Genomic DNA, 22,277 nt, shown 5'->3' on the forward strand with positions numbered 1-22,277 from the left:
AGAGCCCGCGTGCCACAACTACTGAGCCCGCGCACCTAGAGCCCGTGCTCTGCAACAAGAGAAGCCACCACAATGAGAAGCCCGTGCACCGCAATGAGGAGTAGCCCCGCTCGCCACAACTAGAGAAAAGCCCACGCGCAGCAAGAGACCCAAGGCAGCCAAAAACAAAAATAAACTAATTAATTAAAAACAAAACAAGGGCTTCCCTGGGGGCGCAGTGGTTGAGAATCTGCCTGCCAATGCAGGGGACACGAGTTCGAGCCCTGGTCTGGGAAGATCCCACGTGCCGCGGAGCAACAAGGCCCGTGGGCCACAACTACTGAGCCTGAGCGTCTGGAGCCCGTGCTCCGCAACAGGAGAGGCCGCGATAGTGGGAGGCCCGCGCACCGTGATGAAGAGTGGCCCCCGCTTGCCACAACTAGGGAAAGCCCTCGCACAGAAACGAAGACCCAACACAGCCAAAAATAAATAAATAAATAAATAAAATAAAATAAAATAAAAAGAAAACACCAAAAAAACAAAACCAGAAACAAACCTTTCTTTACTCAGTGTCTTCGAACTCACCTTTCACTCAACTCCCAACCCACCACCAACAGCATCCCCCGTCCCCACTCAGACCGTGCTCACCACTGAGCCCCCAACTTATCGCGCTGGGTCCATCTTTCGGATTTCCCGGGCCAGAAAATATGTATTGTTTAAGTGGGGAGAAGAGAACTAACCTGGACATTCGGGCTTTACGTTGTTCCTAGTAAAAAACATCAAGGAAAAACCCCCACCAACTTCTGTTACCACCATTTCATAAAAGGGAGGCTATTGTAACCCTACAACATTGGGAAGGACACAATCTCAGAAAAAAAGACAGCTGCTGCCAGGAAAGGACCTGCACCGACCGCACCGCACTCTCATCTCACCGCGGGTGGGTGGAACGTGGCATGGACAGGGGTGGCTCCCCGCACATTGTCCTAGGTGACCCCATGGCCTGACCTCTCCCATTGAGACCCCTTGTTCCTGGGCTTCTCTCCTGTTTTGTCCTGTCTGTCTACCCCACAGTCCGTCCTACGACATCTTCTCCACAACTTTATGTACGTTTCCAGGGCAACCTCAGCCACATGGATTCATCTGCCACCAATAAGCTTACAACTGCTAAATCTCACCTCTAGCCTGACCGCTACCCCGAATTCTGACCCGTTCCCTAAACTGCCGCACAGCTGTTTCATAGGTACCTATGAGTTGATACGTCCAAACCCCTGAAACTGCCACCCGGCCCTCCCCGCCCGAGCCAGTATCCCTACCTGCAGTTACCATCACCCAGGCACCCCAGCCCCTCCCCGCAACCTCTACACCCCCCCCCAGTCCCCACCTTTTCCAAACTAACCGCTGCACCCCAGCCAGTGAGCGCACGTCTGCTGAACCAACCCTGTTTACCTTTAAAACCTAGCCCGGACTCCTGAGCGTGGTCTGGGATCCGCCAGCTTCTCCAGCCTCCTTTCCTGCCATTCCTGTCACATGCCACGCTGCCCCAGCTCATGTGTCAGCACCTTTATGGATTTTCCTAGCCAAGAACACACTCCCTGCCCCAGACAACTCTTACTTCTCCTTCGAGACTCAGCTCAAACACCACCCGCTCTGGGAAATCTTCCCAAAGCCCAGGGCTGCACATACAGGGGGAGGTTTGTATTCCAAGGGCACCCCGGGCAACCTCGCTCACAGGCAACAGCACGGAGGACTGTCATCATAGATTTGCCTGTCTGGCTCTCCCACCAGACTGCCAATGCCTTGAAAAGGGAACTAAACTCTTCCATCTCCACACCCCTCCACCAACCACTGAGACAGTGCCTATCACAGGGCAGCAGCTCAGTGAATACCTGCTGACCGACTGCATAAAGGAATGAATGCCCATGTCGTTTCACTGGTCCCAGTGACACCTTCGTCAGGGTTGTCAACCCAGGATCTGCAGCAGAAACACCTGGCGCTTTTACAAACGTGGCTGTCCAGGCCCCACCCAGACCTAGTGAATCAAAACACAGATCCCCAGTTGGGGGTCCTGGAAAAAGAAGGCCCCCAGGAGAGGCAGGGCCTGGGGGAGGAGTGAGTCTTTCTCCACAAAGCCCTGGACCTGGGGCTCCAAGAGAGGGACTGGGCTTATCTACTGAGTCCTGGCCAAGGGTCACTGAGCCAGCGATGCCCTGGCTGCCTGGGCTCACGTCCTACCGTCTTCCCTCCTATCCCCGGGGCCCTGCCTCGGCTTTGCCCACCAACGTTCTGGATTTCCTCCTCGTCCACCCGCCCCCTTGGCAGGCTTGACCCTCGCCAGACACACATCTCCACGACGAGGAGGTGACGGACTGGGGGCCATACCCCCTGGCTGCAGACCTGGCATGGTGGGAGGCCCCTGAGTGGAGACCCCATGCTGGCCTGTCACCAGCTCCCTCGGCCTGAGGGATGAGGACAGGCTTCAGAGTGGGCCCGGCCCAAAGACCTCCCAGATCCCTTGCCTAAATCTCACCTAATCCCTGCTCTCCACGGTGGCTTTGGGGGATTATGAGGATGAGAGCTGCTGCTTCTCCGAGGGGATAACTGGTTATTTCAGCTCGGGAAGAAATGGCCCTCCGGGCAGGGAGCCGACACCCCGCAAGGGTAAATACGGTACTCCAAAGCACCCACCTCCCTCTGGCAGGGATCCGGGGGCCTCCCTGAGAGGCCGTGGTCCAGGACAAAGTAGTGTCAGGCAAGGCCTGCATCTCTGCCTCCTTGGCTCCTGGCACGAGGGAAGAAAGTCTCCAGGGGCGGGAGGGAGGAAGAGAAAAGCAAAGGGGGACCACAGGCCTTCTCATGTCCAAGGGCGGATGCCTGCCCCTCTCATCCCAAGAAGGCCCAAGAAGAATAGCATTTGGGAGGCCCAGCCTCCCCTCCCCTTTCCCCTTCCTCCCTCAGGCTCAACCTGCCGAGCTCCCTCCCCGCAGTGGGATGTGCAGGTCCCCAGGGTGGACTTGCCTAGGCCAGGTCTCCAGAAATGATAAAGTGAGCAGACCTCCTGCGGGCAGGGAAGGGCTGGCCCGCAGAGGTGGAAAGGCTGCACGCCAAAGGGCGCGAGAAAGGAAGAGCTGACGAATCCCGCGGGGCTGCACAATCACCAGGGAAGCTGCTCGGTCTGGAATGAGTGCCAGGCTCAGGAAAGCAGGGAAAGGCTAAGGGGAGCAGCCAGAGAGCCACGGCGGCGGCCTTCCTCCAGCCAAGGCCTTCAGACCTAGGACACTCTGGAACTGCCCTCTGCTTGCCCTGTGGCTGCCCTGCATCTGCTGCCTTATTTCGGGCACCCCCAAGCCCCCTGGGCAACCCCACCCGGCAACTGTTTCGCTCCTTCTCTTCCTCCAGGGTCTGAGAACCTGTCCCGTGCTCCTCTCCAGGTGTGGGAGGAGTGGCCAGAGGCTGGAGATGCTCCCGGGGCAGGGCCGGCAGAGGCGGGAGGGGGCCTGCGGAGCAGAGGGCGTGCGTCTGCCCCCGTGTGTTGTGTCTGGCTTGGAGCACCAACTCCAGACTGGAGATTAAAGACAGCACAACAGAGGAAAAATAAGCCATTCTGTAATTATATGCCTCCCGAAGAAAGTGCCTGCCTGCACAGCGCCCTGGGGCCCCTTGAGGGCCAGCCCTCAAGGCCAGCCAACCCTCCACGGCCCCAACCCCACTTATCCAACTGCCGTGGCCGCCCACTGAGGCCTGATGGCAATTCTTCACTCAGTCTCCGGCAGGAGGGTGCCGGCTTTGGGTAAAATCACTGTTTCTCGCATTACCCCATGGCTTTTCCCCCAATGCGGTATGAGAACCCAAGCTGAGGAAATTGGTGAGAGACATTCACGCTTTCCAAAGGAAATTCAGAAAGGGCTCATGCGTGAGCTGGCTAGGTGGCCTTTCTCAAAGCACAGAGTTAGGCTGGCACCCAGCGTGCCCGGGCACCCATGGCAGGGTGGGGGGGGGCGGTCTGTGCAAGGACGGGGATGGTGTGAGAAATAAGAACGTCTGTCATACACGTGCCATCTGAGGTCTGCTCTTCTCGCCTAGCAGGGCCAAGAAGGATGAGGAAAGTCTGCCCCGGACGTAAGTACCCAAAGGCAGGAAGCAATTCTTCCTACTTCCCAGATGCTCAGAAACTCCCACGCCCCCCCCCACCAGGCACCTCCACGAGATTCCTGGGGCCAAGGAGCCGAGGCTAAGCAAGGCCTCTACACCAGAGGGGAGGCATGGCCCTGCTTCTCCCCTGACACCGAAGCAACCCCATCCCACTGTTTTAAGTGCTCAGCCTCAACTGAACCCAACAGAGGAACTCGAGGCCATAGGAGGTGAACGCTCAGGAGAGGCTGCCAGCACGCGCCCATCGCACCCCGCTTCATCGTCAGAGGGGACACGGGCAGGGCCTGGGGGCTAGGGGACAGCAGGTGGTGACAAAATTCTATCTGCTAAGTCAGAACTGCAAGGAATCTGCTACCGACCAGAACCAGCTCCCCAGGGCCCAAAGCTAAGCATCTGGGTCCGTCTAATGAGGCTTTAAGAGCCAAACCCGCCTGGGCTGTCCTGGGCCACCTCGGTCAGGCTTCTCAGGTGGCCCAGAACCAGAAGGCCCCAGCCCCTGTCCTTTCGGGACTCCCCTGAGGTTCCCTCAGCACAGCAGCTAAGTTTTCCTTCCTATTCTACCTGTTTCGGGAGAAAGTGGAATCTAGGTCCCCTAGGCTCAGGTAGGCAGACTGTGAATTGGCCTCGGCCTTTGGCCTTGGCAGCAGCAGAGAACCACTAATTAGAACCAGCCGGCCCCTTCGTCAGGTTCCCACGCTCACAGCCTCCTTGGCCGGTGCAGGTGAGCGGGGACCCACAGCTGGACTCCACGAGGTCTGAACCACTGAAGCAGAGATTCGGCCACTATCCACCAGGGTCTATTATAGGCGCACCATAAATCTCTTCCGACTTTGGCCAGACACAAATCGACCCTGTCTACAGACAAGCAGCTCAAAGCCTCAAGCAGAAGCACCTCCTCCTCTTCCTCACTCTTCCTGGCTCACGCTGACTTTGGCACTTTCCCCTGTCTTCTTTCTCACCTCCTGCAGCCCAGACCTAGGAAGAAATCACCCCAGCCCCATAGCTCCTGTCTCAGTGACCCATGTGGTCCGGCGAGAAAAGCCTCCTTCATGGCCCCGAGGAGGGGCTGGCAACCAAGCCTTGTGCCTGGCGACCCGGGTCCCAGCACACCTTGACAGGATGCCCCACGGGGAAACTTGGGCTCCAGTCCTGCTCGGGTGACTCAGGAGCCTGGCAGGCAGCTACACACACGGGCTTTCTGGCTCCCATCCCCAGCCTCCTTCCAGGGTCCTCGCTACCTCGTAATCCAAGCTGCCTCCGGCCCAGCTTCCATCTTCAACCGTTAACCCAAAGCCTCCGACACAAAGCGGGGAAGCGGGCGGGTGGAACGGGGCCGTCGAGCCCAGCTGGCATACTCACTTTGCTGCCTTTGCCCTGATGGGTACTCCACAGCTCTGCCCGTTTAAAGAGCATGGGGTAGAGCCTGAGCCGCAGCGAGGCAGCCACAGAACTGCCAACACTGCCCTCGGAGAGGGAGAGGGGGACACAGAGAAAGACAGAGAGGGAAAGAGTGAAGAAAGAGAAGAGAGAAGAGAGCGGGAGCGCGTGTGCGCGAGGGGCGGGGCGGGGCGGCGGCGGCGGCGGCGTGGAGCCTCAATCTGCTGATTAATTTAGCCTATTTCCAGTCACGCTGCAGATTTAGGGAGGGAGGAGGAGGAGACGGGGCCGCTGGTGCAGGAGGGAAGGACGGAAGGAGGGAGGCTGCGCAGAGGGAGCGAGGAGGGAAGGGGTTGAGAGGAGAAAGTTGGTAGCGGCTCTGCCAGCTGTCCAAGGGCTGGGCCCATTCATCAGAGGAGGCGCCGCTGGAGGGTAAGCAGAGAGCGAGGTGCTGCCCAGGGGTTCGGATGCGCCCGCCCCCACCCCCACCCCCACCCCCACCGGAGGGGAAGCTGGGCAGGAAGTGGCTGCTGTCCGCCCGGAGCCCCGAGGGCACCCGCCGGCATCGAGGAGTACTTGGCCTCCCCCCACCACGCCCCCCCCCCGACTCCCTTTCCTGGGCAAGGTGAGGAGCCCCACTTGGGGGAGCCCCCCAGATCCCTTTGAGACTCCAGCATGGAGTCACGCCAACAACAGCTCTCTGCACAGTCAGAGCTGCGGGAAGTGAGGCGGGGTGGGGGGGTGGTGGTCTTATTAATAGCAGCACGTCCTACGTGGAGGGGGAAGGGCCGGCAATTGAGAAAACTGGAGCAGTGACTTCTCTGAGGGCAGAGCAGGGGGCTGGGAAGTGAGCAAGCAGAGGAAGCCAGTGGAAGAGGGAAGAGCTGAAAGGAAGGGCTCTTCCAACACCCAGGACCCAACATCTTCCCGCCAGGTGGCGGAGGGCTCCAAGAGCCGCTGCTAATCAAGGCGAGTGCAGAGCTCAGCCAGGAGCCGCTACCGCCCAGCCGCATCCAGACACACCTGCCCAGGTGCTGCTGGGACCAGGACACTGCCTGCGGACGCCGGGCCTCATCCCAGGAAGAAAGAGGAGGCTGGTGACCTGGGCCCCCGTCTCCTCCCGGGGCTTCAAGCAGAGCCTGGGCGTCACTCTGCGACCCCCGGGTTTGAGGAAGCTGTCAGAACAGACCCCCTGGGTGATGCTGGGGCAGGAAACTTCTCTGGCTCCATCCAGGTCGCCCTGAGGATGGGGCTGGAAAACCTCGAGGGAGACGAAATGGCCTAACAGGTCCAATAACCGGAGCACAGGCTAGAGCCTGAGACTATTTCTCCGGGGGCCTTGTTTCCTAGACGACACCATCTCATCAGCAGGGAAGGGAAGAGAGAGCCTCGGCCGAGTTCCAGCCGGCCTCTCCCCTCCCCCTTCTCCAGCACAGAAAAGGAGGGGCCCGGGCAGTCCAGAGGTTAAGGGCAGGAAGTCTCCCTCCGTGAGGCCAGGGAAGGAGGGGTCGGCTTCCGAGACAGTCACTCTGAGGACGGCTACCACCTGTGTAGTTGGGCTGCAGCCTCGGCAAACTGCCAAGGAGACTCCTGTCCCTTGCTCCCAGGTCACATTCCCCTTTAGCTTTCTACCAAGGCACTGCTCTGGGGGAACCAAAACTAAGCAAACACTCTCCCTCCTGTGCAACAGGCCCTAGAAGAACAGCTCATAGGGTCTAACCCAGGTATTCCGCAGCGCCCCCCAACACAGCCCTCTGGCATCTGGCCCCCCTCTGACACTGCCGGCTTCAGCGAGTGAAAAGGGACGCTCTGCATCTGGGGAGAAACCCAGAGCATCACTGCCATGGCACATCCACCATGGGCTGGAGGACTGGAGACGGGAGAGGAGGGTCTGCAGGGGACACTGAGGACAGGTAGGTCACAAAGAGAAGGGGGGCAAGGTGCAAAGCATCAACCAGCAACAGCCAAACTGATCCTGGGCTGTAGCCAGGTGACAACAGGCCACCTAACCATCAACTCCCAGCATGCCAGCTTGCCCACTCCTACGCCTCCAAGGCTTCCACTGTTGGAGGCCCCAGGGATCCACTTTAGAAGTCTATATTTACACAACTCGCAAGGTACCTAAGGTAGAAGTGCTGTCAGATCTATTACTGAGCTGCTTGTCCTATTAACTCCTCATCTAGACAGTAAGCCTCTCCAAGCCAGAGGCCATCCCCCAGGGCCTAGAGTTCTACCACCCGAAGGAAACATTCCATAAATATGGCTGACGATGGTGGTAATGGTGCTTTCTAGGTCAGGAAAGCATCTATCCAGAAAGAAAAAGAAAAGGATGAAGAAAAACCTTCCCCGACAAACGCCCCTGAGAGATATCCAGCCTGGGTTCACAAGTGTTCTTCCTCGGGCTTGAGAGAGAAGCCAGCTGCTGGACCACAGAACTTTGTTTTCCCGATTCACTAGGAATGGGTGTTTCAGCCACAGGCTGGAACCGGAGGACAACACTGTCCTCTGTTTTCGGGACATTCAGCCCCACCCTAGGCCGGCCACCACATTGCACAACATCATAGCCCTTGCGGGGGGTGCTCCCTGGAACTGAGCAGGGCACAGCTCTTGCAACTGTATGCAGCAGCCCTGCACCCAGGCTAGGGGACGGGCAAGTGTAGCTTTCCCTGCGCGCCAATCACTGCTAGGATGGACACCTGCAGAGCAGCCAGAGGCATCTGTGAACAGGAGGCTGAACACACCTGCTTCAAGTTCAGGTCCACAGCCGATCCAGAGGCACGTGAAACGTGGAGCTGAACATCTCGGCAGTCAGCCAGGCACCAGGTCTGTGTGGACCCTCAGCTCCTTCCCCAGACCTCCCCAGATCTCTTTGGCAGGAAGATCACTATCCATAAGTTCAAGTCAATAAATATTTACTAAGCCCTTGCTACATGCCAGGCTCTGTGCGAGGAGCCAGGGACACTGAGATCAAGTGGGACAGACAGACGGTGCCCACACAGCGTAGCATGTATGATGGTGGAGGTGCTGTGGATGTTGAAAGGAGGGACCCTGGAGGGACGAGGAGGACGTATCCAGAGAAGGTCATGCCTAAACCGGGGCTCTGTTTTTTTTTTTAATTTGGCCGCGCCGGGTCTTAGTTGCGGCATGTGGGATCTAGTTCCCTGACCAGGGATCGAACCCGGGTCCCCTGCATGGGGAGCGTGGAGTCTCAGCCACTGGAGCACCAGGGAAGTCCCTAAACTGGGTCCTGAAGAAAGAAAAGTAGGAGTTTGGCAGGAAAAAGGATGGTGGGGGATTTTTGGGTAACAGCCCAAACTCTGAAGCGTTCAGAATTAGCAGTGGTAAAGGCTGAGGCAGGGGAGGTGAGGGCTGCTGAGGCAATGTGCAGGAGAGGGATTATGGAGGGCTCTGGACCCCACGCTAGAGGTTTCGGCAGGTGCTGTGATGCCTTTTAAGCGGGGGCAACCAAAGGTCAGCTCTGAGTTTTGGATAGCCTTCCCTGCCCGCCGAGAGGAGGCAAGGGGTCAGAGACAGAGGGACCTGTTAGGAAGGTGTGACAGAAGGCCAGGCAAGGTGGGGACTTCCCTGGCGGTCCAGCGGTTCAGACTCCGCGCTTCCACTGCAAGGGGCACGGGTTCGATCCCTCGTTGGGGAACTACGATCCCACATGCTGTGCGGTGCAGCCAAAAAAAAAAAGGCCAGGCCGAGACCTAGGGGAAGGACATCCCCTAGGGCAATCCTCGTCCCAGGAGAGGGACGCTCTGTTGGATGACAAATCTAACTCCACGTAAAGATGGTAGGCCTGGAGGCTGGGGTGCCTGAGTCAGGCTGGGGGAGGATGCCTGGACCCCTGGGCTGCTTACCCCCAGCTGATTCAGCAGCCGTCTCTGGAGTCTGACTGGGGAGCTCCTCTCTAACCACAGAGAGGGTACCCAACTGAGTACTCAACCCAGCTCAGCAGGTTGGGGCAGAGCCCAGCAAAGGGCAAATAAGTGAAATTACACACCCCTGGGCAAGGAGTGCTAGACTGGCTCAGAGCCAACCCCAATCAGAAACCGGCTCCCACGCGGCCGTGTTAACCGGTCCACCCTTTGTCCTTGAGCCCCAGCTCCCTGAGCCTGTGTGTTCCACCCAAGCAATAGCACCGTCCAGGGATCAGATCACGTAGCCCAAGCCTCAGAGCTGCGCCCCCTCCCTCACTCCTGGTGTAAAGCCTCCACATGAGGACCCCCCAGGCAAACACAGGTAGGGAGAGTCCAACAGAGACACACAGACAATCCCCGTTAGGGAACCGATCATGGCCTACCGTGCGCTTCTCCTTCAGGTCCATGGGCCCAGGGTACTGCAGGCATGCCCAGAGGAAGGTGGTCACCCCCGAAAGGAAGGCTCCTCCCCAACATGTACGAACCCCAGTGACTCTGTCACAGTCACAGCATCTGGGGAAAAAAAAGAAAGGGGTCCCGTAAGGCTGGGTTGCTGGAAGGGGCAGGTATCGTGAAACACAACAGTATCATCTGAACAGTCGAGCAGGACGTGGAGAAGACGGTGCTGGTGACCTCCAGGGCCCCGGCCTGCCCTGGCAGCGGTCAGCTTTACAAATTCCACTCTGTGGCCAGGAGGGAGAGGGCTACAGCAGGGATGCTGGAGGGCTGCAAGCTTTCCCTCTTTTTTTTTTTTTTTTTTTGTAGTACGCGGGCCTCTCACCGTTGTGGTCCCTCCCGTTGCAGAGCACAGGCTCCGGACGCGCAGGTTCAGCGGCCACGGCTCACGGGCCCAGCCGCTCCGCGGCACGTGGGATCTTCCCGGACCGGGGCACGAACCCACGTCCCCTGCATCGGCAGGCGGACTCTCAACCACTGCGCCACCAGGGAAGCCCGCTTTCCCTCTTTTAACCCTAATTTTTGGAGGCACGTATGTTTTGTTCCATGGTACTCTTTGACTTGCTGACTTCCAGCAAGCAGGAAAAGCCATGGCTCATCAGCTCTTTATTTATTTTGGCCACACGTGGGATCTTAGTTCCCCGACCAGGGATCGAACCCGTGCCCCCTGCAGTGGAAGCGCGGAGTCCTAACCACTGGACCGCCAGGGAAGTCCCATATCTTCACTTTTAACGAGGTGATGAGGGACTTCCCTGGCGGTCCAGTGGTTAAGACTCCACGCTTCCACTGCAGGGGGCACGGGTTCGATCCCTGGTCGGGGAACTAAAATCCCACAAGCTGGGCACGGCGCGGCCAAAAAAAAAAAAAAAGTGAAGGTAAATTGGAATCTAGATACAACTTGAATAATCAGGCAAATGGTGGGAAGAGCAGCAGAGATGATCAAAGTAGAGACGTGCTCACTTCACCACCACCAGGAGCACAGCTGGGAAACACACGCCACACATGCCAACGCGTACATGCCCACAGCCAGCGGGCCTCTCGAGCGGTTGGCCAACAAGGAGTGCTCAACAGGGACCTGGACGGGTGTCCACGAGAATGGGAGATCCAAGGCGACAGCAATCTAGAAAATGAAGATTAGCCTAACCTCCCCACCCACCACTCCCTCCCCACATAACCCCGACTCTCACCCATCCGTCCTGGCGGCCAACACACCTGAAATGATTTCAGATCAGAGTCTGGGTAAAGAGTGCTGCTGAGTAATCTGGTTCGGTGCCAGGTGACTACTTGAGGAGAAAGAACTAACCTGCTGACTGGGGCAGTTCTTTTGAGGGCCTGCAGCCAAACCTACGTTAAGAGGAGCTGGTCAGAAGCCCAGGAGAACTGATCCATAAAAGAGCTGTCTAGAAACAATTTAAAAAAAAAAAAAAAAGCTGTGTCTAGAGGACCCCAGGCAGGAGGCCCGGGCTCTGCAGGCACTAAATCTGACCCACGATCCCGTCCAATTCCTCGCAAGACGTCACAGCCCTGCACTGCCAGGTCTGTCCCTACCTCTGCTTTTCCAACCAGGGCCCTCACAGCTGAGCTGTAGCCCCGGAGGGTCAGAGACAGACAGTGGCGCTGGGAGCAGCCCAGCGACATGTGGTTTTGGGCAGCCGACTGAAATGGGATCTTGAGAGGCTGAATGCACTTCTGCCTAAGGCTGCTCTGACTCAGGCACCCTGGCCCTGTTTACAAGTACAGCTCAAGGTCCCCATGACATCCCATGCCGGCAGGGGCTGGGTGAGGCAGTCACCACAAGGCACCAGGAGCCAGAGGGGGGATTATGCTTGACTCCTGCCAACACTACAGGAGTGAAATGACTCTGAGGCAGGGTGGAACCACAGCAGTTCCAAAAGGGCAGCCAGGAGCACGACATTTTTCTAAGAGTCTCTGTTTTCCCATCACTCCATACATGGGATTCTGGGAGAAAGTTGTCCTTAGCTGTCTGAACTGAAACCAGCAGCTGTATCCTTAAGGGGCCAGGTCCACTCCCCGCCCATTGTGGAAAAAAAGCACAGGCTTCAAAGCCAAACACTCGTGGGTTCAAATCCTGGCTCCATCCTGTATCAAGTGCCAAATGACCTTGGCAAATCACTTGTCTCTCTGAGCCTCGGGGTCCTTGTTCATTGAATGGAAGTGATGATACCTATTTCACAGCTATGCAACAGGAATTATGTAAACGACTGTATGCAAAGGGCCTAATACAGTATTTGGTACATGGTAGGTCTTAATAGTCACCATTACTATCAACTACTATCATCAGCAAACAAGAAATATGAAGAAGGAGTCACCGAAGTCAAGAATGAGAACTCAAAAAAAAAAAAAAAAAAAAAAAAAAAAAAAAAAAAAAAAAGAATGAGAACTCAAAAGTAAGGAGAAAAAAAAGAAATAAAAGGCATAAAAATTGTAAAGAGGGAATTCCCTGGAGGGGGCAGTGGTTAGGACTTGGCGCTTTCACTGCCAGGGCCTGGGTTCAATCCCTGGTCGGGAACTAAGATCCTGCAAGCTGCGGGCATGGCCAAAGAAAAAAAAAAAAGATTGTAGAGAAATACGTAAAACTGTCTTTATTTGCGGAAGACTCGATCATACACGTAGAAAATCCTAAGGAATCTACAGATAAGATATTAGAACAAATAAGTGTGCAAGGTTGCATGATACAAGGTCAAAATATAAAATGCAAATATAAATTAAATTTCTATATGCCATAATGAAATATAGGAAAATTAAAATGTGTAAATATCACTTATAGTACCAAAAAAAAGAAATACTTAGAGATGACTTTAATGAAAATACACTTACGTCCTATACACTGCTGAGAGAAATTAAAGAAGACCTAAACAAAGAGAGAGCTATACCACGTTCATGGAATGGAAGACTTAATGTTAACATTAATGTTTTAATATTTAAATTAAATAATATTCATATTCATACATTTCCATTTATCAGTATTAATTTTAATAGGCACCCATCAGAATGACTAAAATGAAAACGACCGACAGTACCTAGTGTTGGTGAGGATATGAACTGATAAATTGCTGGTGGGACTATAACACAGCATAACCATTTAGAAAACCATTTTGGCTATTTCTGATAAAGTGCAGGTGACTCTTTAACAAGGCGGGGATTAGAGACACCGGACCCCTGACACCACCCTCCCACCCCCCAAGCGCAGTGGAAAATCCACATATAACTTTACAGTCAGCCCTCCAAATCTACAGTTCTGCATTTGTGGATTCAAGCAAACATGGATCGTGTAGCATTCTGGTACATATTCAGTGAAAGAAATCCACATATAAGTGGACTCATGCAGTTCAAGGGTCAACTATATACACTTATTATATGACCCAGTAATGGAAACATATGTCCTCAAAGAGAATTACCTACACATGTTCATAGCAATTTTATTCAAAATAGCCCCAAACTGGAAATAATCCAAATGTCCACTCAGGTGAATGGATGACACACTGTAGTAAATCCATACAATGGAATTCTACCCAGCAACAAAAGAGAATAAAGTACTGATACACACAACAATATGGCTGAATCTCAAAAACATTTGATGAATGAAAGAAGCCACACATAGGGCTTCCCTGGTGGCGCAGTGGTTGAGAGTCTGCCTGCCAACGCAGGGGACACGGGTTCGAGCCCTGGTCTGGGAAGATCCCACATGCCGTGGAGCAACTAGGCCCGTGAGCCACAACTACTGAGCCTGCACGTCTGGAGCCTGTGCTCCGCGACGGGAGAGGCCGCGATAGTGAGAGGCCCGCGCACCGCGATGAAGAGTGGCCCTCACTCGCCACAACTAGAGAAAGCCCTCACGCAGAAACGAAGACCCAACACAGCCAAAAATAAATAAATTAATTAATTTAAAAAAAAAAAAACTAGCATGGGGACTTCCCTGGTGGTGCAGTGGGTAAGACTCCACCCTCCCAATGCAGGGGGCCTGGGTTTGATCCCTAGTCAGGGAACTAGATCCCACATGCATGCTGCAACTAAGTTTGTAAGCCACAACTAAGGAGCCCGCCTGCTACAACTAAGACCCAGTGCAGCCAAATAAATAAATATCTTTTTAAAAAAAGAAAACAAAGAAAAAAGAATGGGTGCCCAAGGTTCAGGTTGAGGGCGAGCTGAGGAGTTGGCTGTCCTTACCTCTTCCAACGCAATCTTCATGAGCTCTGCTGGCATTCTAGACACGCCCAACACACCAAAAACACAATTTGGTAGACTCTACTCAGCTGAAAATGTGCTGATGGACGCATGGATATTCAGTGGGAGGGAGGTTTTTAATCACAAGTCTCGGGGTTCTATCCTTGGTGGCATCCTAGTCAATATCTTTATCAATAACTTGGGTGAGGAAACAGATGGTATGCTAATCAAATTCTTGGATAGCACAAACCTGGAAAGGAGATCAAAGTCAAGCTCCAGGAAGAGCTCAACAGGCAGAAATGCTGGGCCAAATCTAATAGGTTCAATTTAACCGTAAGAGATTCGATATTAACTCCTGCACTTAGATTCAAAATCTACTGTAGTAAACTACTACAAATGGCTTAATTAAATGCATTTTCAAAATAAACGGCATGGCCGCCCAGAGTTCACTCACATTTAGGCTGCATTAACAGATATGCCAAGTCCCCCCAAAACACAGGGCTAAGTCTCATTCCTGTACATTTCAGAGCACACCTGAAATATTTTGTTCATTTGTGCACCACACACTTTAAGAAGGACACTGACTAAACTGGAAGGCTTCCAGAAAACAGCAACCAGGTTGGAGAAACTATCACATGAGAAATAATGGAAGGGACAGAAGATGCTTGGCCAGGACACCAAAAACACACCAGGTTAGAGCAGGGACAGAAGGGCATGATGGCTGCCAGGGGAAAGAAGGGCCAGGCTTACTCTGGGAGGCTCCAAAAACAGGGACTAGATTAGGGGGAGGAAGCTACACGGAGGCCGACTGGGACTTAATATGAGCAATATCTTTTTTTTTTTTTTTTTTTTTTGGCCGTGTGGCTTGTGGGATCTCAGTCCCCGTCAGGGATTGAACCCGTGCCATGGCAGTGAAAGCCTGGAATCCTAACCACTAGGCCACCAGGGAACTCCCAAGCAATATCTTTTTTTTTTTTTTTGTGGTACGTGGGCCTCTCACTGTTGCAGCCTCTCCCACTTCAGAGCACAGGCTCCGGATGCGCAGGCTCAGTGGCCATGGCTCACAGGCCCACCCGATCCGCAGCATATGGGATCTTCCCGGACCGGGGCACGAACCCGTGTCCCCTGCATTGGCAGGCGGACGCTCAACCACTGCGCCACTAGGGAAGCCCAAGCAATATCTTTTATACATATTAGAACTGTATAAAAAAAATGGAAGAGGCCACCCTGAGAGGCAATGAGCTCCCCCATCACTAGAGGGATCCATGCAGAGGTGGGGAATTATGGAGCTAATAAATACATCAGGTAGCAAATAAGAAAGAGATGGCTTTTTATGGTCTCTTCGAACCCCGACAGACTATGAAATCAAGAAATCCAGTAGCATCTACCCATGAAAAGATGCTCAACTCTACCCACAATAAGAGACATTCAAATTAGACTACCCCAGGGGAACAAAGCTGGAATATTTTCACCACTGGACATCAAGGTTTTATAAAGCTACAGTAATCGATGCAGTGTGGTATTGGCCTGGTAATAGAGTCTAGAAATAGACCCAGACATATGTGGTCAATTGATTTTCGCAAAAAGGTATAAAGGCAATTCAGTGGAAAAAAAGTCTCTTCAACAAGTTGTGCTGGAACAACTGAATATTCAGATGCAAAAAAATAAACAACCTTGTAAATATAGCTTGCACCACATACAAGAGTTAACTAAAAATGGACCATAGACCTAAATGGAAAAGTGAAACTGTGATTTCTAGAAGAAATAATGGGAGAAAATCTTTGTAACTTTGGGTTGGATTTCTTAGAATCAATACCAAGAGCATAACCTACAAAAGCAGATATTAATAAACTGGAACTGACTGGCTGAGGATAGGACTGGGAGGAAGAATTTCCACTGTATGTACTTTTGTGCCTTTTGATTTTCAAACCATACGAATGTACCAAATGTATCTTTAAAGAATCAGCAACCTCTCACTCCTGGGGATATATACCCACAAGAAGTGACAACAGGGACCGAAACAGACATCTGTGCACTCATGCTCACAGCAGCACTACTCACAATAGCAAAGGTGGAAGCAACCTAAGTGTCCATCGACAGATGAATGGATAAACAAAATGTGGCCTATCCATACAGTGGAATATTATTCAGCCTTCAAAAGGAAGACAATTCTGACACATGCTGTAACATGGATGAACTGTGAAGGCCTTACGCTAAGTGAAATAAGCCAGTCACAAAAGGACAAATATTGTATGATTCCTCTTACTTGAGGGTCCTAGAGTAGTCAAATTCCTAGAGACAGAAAGTAGAATGGTGGTTGCCGGGGCCTAGAGGAGGGGGGAAATGGGAAATTAAGCGTTTAATGGGGACAGAGTTTCAGTTTGGGAAAATAAAAAAGGTCTGGTGATGGACGGCGGTGATGGCTGTGTAAGTTACATTGTGAATGTACTTAATGCCGCATAACTGGTTAAAATGGTAAGTTTTGTATTACGTATATTTTACCACAGTAAAAAAAATCAGCAACTTCTGGGAATTCCCTGGCGGTCCAGTGGTTAGGACTTGGCGCTTTCATGCCGAGGCCAAGGTTCGATCCCTGGTTGTGGAACTAAGATCCCAAAAGCCACACGGTGTGGCAAAAAAAAAAAAAAAAAAAAGCAGCAACTTCTGATTTTGCAATTGGTTCTGGCTTACATTACAAGGAATATTCACCCACTGCATTCCACGTCAACTTTAGGGATGTTTATGCTCTTTTTATTTTTTAAAAAAATATTTATTTATTTATTTAATTTGGCTGCTCCTGGTCTTAGTTGGGGCATGAGAACTTCTTAGTTGAGGCATGCATGCAGGATCTAGTTCCCCGACCAGGGATTGAACCCAGGCCCCCTGCCTTGGGATCGTGGAGTCCTACCCACTGGACCACCAGGGAAGTCTCTATGCTCTTTTCAGTACACCTTTGAGTCTCTCTCCAGTATATATCTTTTTGCAGGTGTTTCCCAATATTTTTCTCTTCACCTTCCTACTAAGGAAGACTGCTATCAGGAATCTCTTTTTCAAGATGATCCTGAAATTAAGAAAACTGGGTTCATATCATTACACTATTTCTAGTTTCCCAAAGGCTGCTGTGAGCCCTGAAAGGGTCTCCTTCCCGTGGGCACCCCTCATCCCCCATCACTCTAGGCCTTTGGATGCAGGCATCAGGCCGGGTCTAAATCTGGTCCTTAACCTACTTGCCAGCCATGTGATCCTGTTTACTACTGGCTTGGCAACCACAGGCAAAGCTTATTATTACACAAGCCCCTGGTCACCAAACCACACATTACTGGCTGGCCTGTCTCTTCGGAAGAAAAACATTCCTGCTGCAGCCGAGGCTTAGCCTTTAGTTCACCTGTGTACTGTAAACAAATCTGGGCCTGCTCAGAAACCAGAGTTCAAACAATATTTTTAAAGGAGCCTATCTTTTAGGTCAAGAAAGATGCTCTCGTGAAACCAACGCTGACCCAATAACCAGATAAAAAAGATTAGCACACGTTGACCGGCAGAGAAGTGCCAACAACGACTGGGAACCTTCTCACTTAAACACCAGGAATGGATTTGAGAAGGGCTATTCTCAGAGCTCAGACTCGACTCAGGTGAGGTTAAGCCCAGCCTTGGGTGTAGGTCACATTTACAATAGCGCTCCTCCCTCGCCCCACAGAAATTGTTTCCCGAGCCCAACACTGGGGAAGCAGCAGTGGGAGGAACCGGAGGATAGCGACTTTCATTTCTCATGAGTTCTGCAGGAGTTAAGCTTTCCGAAAGGCTGATTTTCAGCACTGGGAGCTGGCACTCCCTAGCAACTTCTCAAAATAGAAATGTGAAGGGCTTTCTGTTTTCTTCCATCTCACCGCCCAGCCCTGGCTCTCCCGGACTAATCTTCTGATGTCGGGTCACCACAAACAAGGGGTGGGAGTGGGGGGTAGGGTAGGGGTTCAAGGGCAGTTAACTCTCAATTCTTTGGTGGCTGGTTATCCAAGGGGATGGCCTGTACTCCAACTCCCTGGCCAATGCACTTCTCCATGGTCTCCACCAGTTTCCCTGTTTGTCGTTCTGACAAAAACCAGCGAGCAAGGAAGTTACAGCTGACATGGCAGTTGAGATAAGCCTTGCAGAGTACATACAGTATGTGGATTTTATGTCAACATCTACCCCCAGTTGCAGTTCCAATTAAGGACAGTCTACGTTCGGATGTCTTCTGATCTTTACAGTTATTTTTCTTAAACTCCATGGATCATTTTTATTTGACTTTTTAGAAAATGAACCTTACTTGTGCCATTTAAAAAAAAATTAAAACGACCTTGTTGGATTACTAAGATCAGCTCTTCTTTTACCAAGGTCACCATAAAGACATACCACCATGGTATTTCTCCTTTCTTCAGTGCTTCTTAACCTTTTTCTGTCTCTGCACTATTCTTAAACACAATCCCACTCTCATTCATAACACTTCTAATGACACTACAGTGGTTCCCCCAAAGGGAGGAAGGGCTAACTTGTCCTGACTCTGCCCCTCCCTGCCTTTCCTGAGAACCACTAATTTACACCCACAAATAGAGACCACAATAAATATTAATGCAAGAAATCAGCCAGTGAACTACCTGCTGGTTACTTAAAATTTAAAAATGCGAAAATATATTGAGAACCTAGTAAGTCCTAGACCCCATCATTTAATGCTCAAAACCTCCCTGCAAAGGCTGAGAGAAGTTAGGGAACTTGGTTTTCTCAGATCACACCTAGGAAACAACCGGCTCTAGTGGATAAAGGACTCAAGAATCTGGACTTCAGAGTTCCAGTCCTGGGACCTTGATGACACTGGCCTTGGCCCTTTGCCTCTCCCAACAGTTAGTCTCCACATCTGTAAAATAAAACGTTAAAATTCCCTCCTGACTTCCATCTTCTAAGAGTACCCAGGCTTAACTGAACTGTGTCACTACAGCTGAGGTGAGGGTCTTGGATAAAGCATGAGAAAACTATCATCGTCCCCAGTACACAAAATCACACACAAGAAGGAAAAGGGATTCGATACAGAGCTCCCTCCTTTTCTTTCCCAGGAGCCACACACACACAAAAAGAGGGTGGGATGTAGCAGCACGTGACCAAATCAATGAACACGCCAAAGTGCAGCCCGTGGTCACACACCAATGAAAGAGCAGGGTTTCCCTCGTAACTGGCACCGGGCAGGGGCTCACACAGCAGCACACGAGGGACTTTAAGAACTGGCTTCAACGGTGAGCGGCCGAGGAACGAGAGCACAGCAGAGAGATCAGCTTATAGGGTAGGAAGTAATGTTCCTCTGGTTGCTTCTGAGAAGTCTTTAAACAACTTTCCGTAAAGGCGGAAGGGGGCGGGGGCTGGGGGGGGCAGGCAGGGCATGCTCCGAACTGCAACGTCGCTGCTCAGGGTTGAAAAGCCCCTCCGGCTCCATCCACCTGGACACAGGGGACGTGGTCAGCACGAGGGCCCGGACGGCAGCTGAGAGCGCGCGCAGGGGAGGCAACCGTCTGAATTGGGGCCGGGATGGGGACTCCCAGAGACCTATAAATAAACTGAACATCAGCGCTGGAAGCCTTCTGGGCCGGGGCCCAGGCACCGCAATCCTGGGGCAGGGAGTCTTTGTTGGCGGGAGGCTTCGATTTCCGACGCGGGACCCCCAGAGGGCCAAGCCAGGGCCGAGGGCAAGTGTGAGCACCTGGGGGAAGGAAATGGCCAAGAGCTGGAGGCAAGAGCCAGTCCCTTGACTCCACCACCGAAGGGATTCCCCCGAGACCGTTACCTGGATGCAGACCCCAGACTCCCCTCCCCTCGCCCAAGAATCCCGAGGTCGCGGAAGGCCGAGCCCCACGCCCCTTTGCTCCCCTTGCTTCGGGCCACGGGCCTTCTAGTACTTACCGGGGCCCGGGGACCAGTCTTCCTCGCCTGCGTCCTCTCCCCTCCCTGCCCCCTCCTCACTTCGCGTCCCCTCCTCCAGGGGCCGCAGCCATACCCATTACTGGCAACTCCAAGGGGGTTTGCCTCCTTTCTCGGACAACGGAGTCGCCGGCTCGCTAGCTAAAGTCCTGGGCGTCGATTGGTCGCAATCCGAGACGGGCGAGGATTTGTGGCTTCTTATTGGCTGAGCGGAGCACTAGGCTGTAGTCACAACCTCCCCTCCGGGAGCCTGGCGGAATTAAATGCCAAGTGATGCCGGCGGGAGAGCGCACAACCACTGTCCATCCTTGAACGTCACGCCGTAGCGTTTTCTGATCCAAAGTTCCTGACCAGAGGCGAGGGTACGGCTTTCACCTAGGTTAGTTTTCCTATGGAATTATCCTAAAAAGATCAACGGGCCGTCCCGCCCCCCGCCTTTCTTTTTAAATAAGCCCTTTGCAGAGCTCCTGTGTCTCCAAAGCTCCCTCCTTGTTGCTGGGAACAAATGCCTCAAGACACCTCGCTCAGAGACCTTGGAGGGAGTCCCTCTGGGACCAATACTGCCTCCAAACCAAAGCTGGAGAATCTAAGGCAATACTGCAGTTTTTCTCCTCAGCTCGGCTGAAATCTAAAAGGAAAAACAAGTTTAAAAAAATTTTTTTTCTAGATAATTAGAGAAGTCGCCTTGGAGACCTCTCTTGGGAAAACAGAGCAAGCCTGTGTCAGTATTTACTTCTGTTTTCCCAGAGTTCTAAGTCTGGAGAGTTGGTTTTTTGTTTTTTAGGCTGTTTATAAAACTGGAAGAAGGTCATGGCTGGTCCTGGGAAGTAAGAGCCCCTTCTCCCTGTTAATGAATTTGATTATGTAATTAAATCTCTCTTTCTCTTCAGCTGGACCAGAAGGTGCCATTTTAGTGCCTAATCTTGTATGTTTGAACTGTTTTAGCTGTTGTCTAAAACTGGTAGAATCATGTCCCTTTCCTGCATACAAAAATCTTCTGCTGTTTATCTTCGCCAGTAGAAAAAGTCCAAATCTCTCTGCCTGACATTCAAAGCCGCTCATAAATCGACTCAGACATACCTTTCCAGGCTTAACTCCCCACAAACCAAACTACTCCTGCAGCCACATAGATTCACCACATCCCCTAAATGCCTCTGGGACCCTCCCACCTCTGCTTCTTTGCCCAAGAGTTTCCCTGTGCTTTGCAGTTTCCTTCCTACCAATAAAATCAATGTTCAAATCCACACCCATCCTAAAGGTCTACCCCAAACACTACCTGCCCAAAAGCCTTCCCTGACTTTTAGTCATTGAAACTCTGTAGCACTGAGCTATTCTTTGTGTCTCCACTACTGCCTTTACAAAAGTATGCTTTGCGCAGAATTATCTTTGTAAGACTTCAAGCAACCCGAAGGCAGCTGGCTTATCCTGGCAGTCCACACAGCACCTTATTTGGAGGCTGGTACCCAGTAAATGTTTGCTGAACCGAACTAGTCAATTGCCTGTATCTAATGTCTTTCCACTTCATCCCAGAAGGCGTATATGGCTGCATTTGGAAGGTTAGCAGGTGTAACGTAGTCATCCTGCCCTGCTCCACTTTGTACCCCAGTCACCTCTGGCCATACTTGTTTCTCTGCTCCGTTGGGTTTTATGAATATCACTCAACAAATTTGAACTGAGTGCCTACCAGTTTCAGAGGCTGTGCCACCGTCCTTCACTGTGCATCGACCATCCCCTCTGTCAATCCCCCCAGCTATAAAACTTTGCCTAAGATGGGACTTGCCTGGCGTTCCAGTGGTTAAGACTCCTTGCTTCTACTGCAGGGGGCACAGGTTCCATCCCTGGTTAGGGAACTAGGATCCAGCATGCTGCGCAGCATGGCCTAAAAAATAAAAATTAAAAAAAAAAAAAAACTTTGCCTAAGAAGTAAATCAAATCACTCGATCCAAAACATACTGATACACCCATTCTAAATTCACCCTGGCTAGACTTTTTGTGGCTCTGAGGTCTCTATGGCCATGTCTTCTTGGTTGTCTAGTAACCCCAGGCAACTGTACCAATCCTTCTTCACTTTTCTGGAGCTTTCCCTATCTCTCCTTTTACCAAAATGACCTTGATGGGAAGACCAAGGCCTTCCAGTGGAGATGTCTCACCCACTTCATCTACTCCTATTCCCCTTTCAACATTCCTCCAGGGAAGAGACTCCTCTTCCTTTCCCCATCTGTACCCTCAATCCCTTGCCTCACCCCAGCCTATTTCGCATCTCGAGGC

General features: G+C 52.2%; 1 protein-coding gene and 1 long non-coding RNA gene across 19 annotated transcripts in view; one reads left to right on the forward strand and one right to left on the reverse strand.

The window, feature by feature from the left end:
- Nucleotides 1-20,500, reverse strand: part of TMEM94 (transmembrane protein 94) — a 34,442-nt gene extending 13,942 nt beyond the window's left edge. For 4 of the 18 annotated variants that reach the window (XM_067021874.1, XM_067021875.1, XM_067021869.1 and 1 more), the window contains exon 1: nucleotides 5,488-5,608. In XM_067021874.1, coding sequence (XP_066877975.1) covers nucleotides 5,488-5,541 — 54 coding nt within the window. In that variant the 5' untranslated portion in view covers nucleotides 5,542-5,608. Of the gene's footprint in view, nucleotides 1-5,487; nucleotides 5,673-9,811; nucleotides 9,942-19,991 lie in introns of those variants that run through there. The other 14 variants (XR_010838292.1, XM_067021878.1, XM_067021876.1 and 11 more) reach the window with 9 other exon arrangements.
- Nucleotides 5,833-8,429, forward strand: LOC136793255 (uncharacterized). Its single transcript, XR_010838293.1, has 3 exons — nucleotides 5,833-6,130; nucleotides 6,440-7,418; nucleotides 7,798-8,429. It is a non-coding gene; the product is annotated as an uncharacterized lncRNA (long non-coding RNA).
- Nucleotides 20,501-22,277: the final 1,777 nt, after the last annotated feature.

This window comes from Kogia breviceps, chromosome 19 (assembly GCF_026419965.1).
Source record: "Kogia breviceps isolate mKogBre1 chromosome 19, mKogBre1 haplotype 1, whole genome shotgun sequence".
Lineage (NCBI taxonomy): Eukaryota > Metazoa > Chordata > Mammalia > Artiodactyla > Physeteridae > Kogia > Kogia breviceps.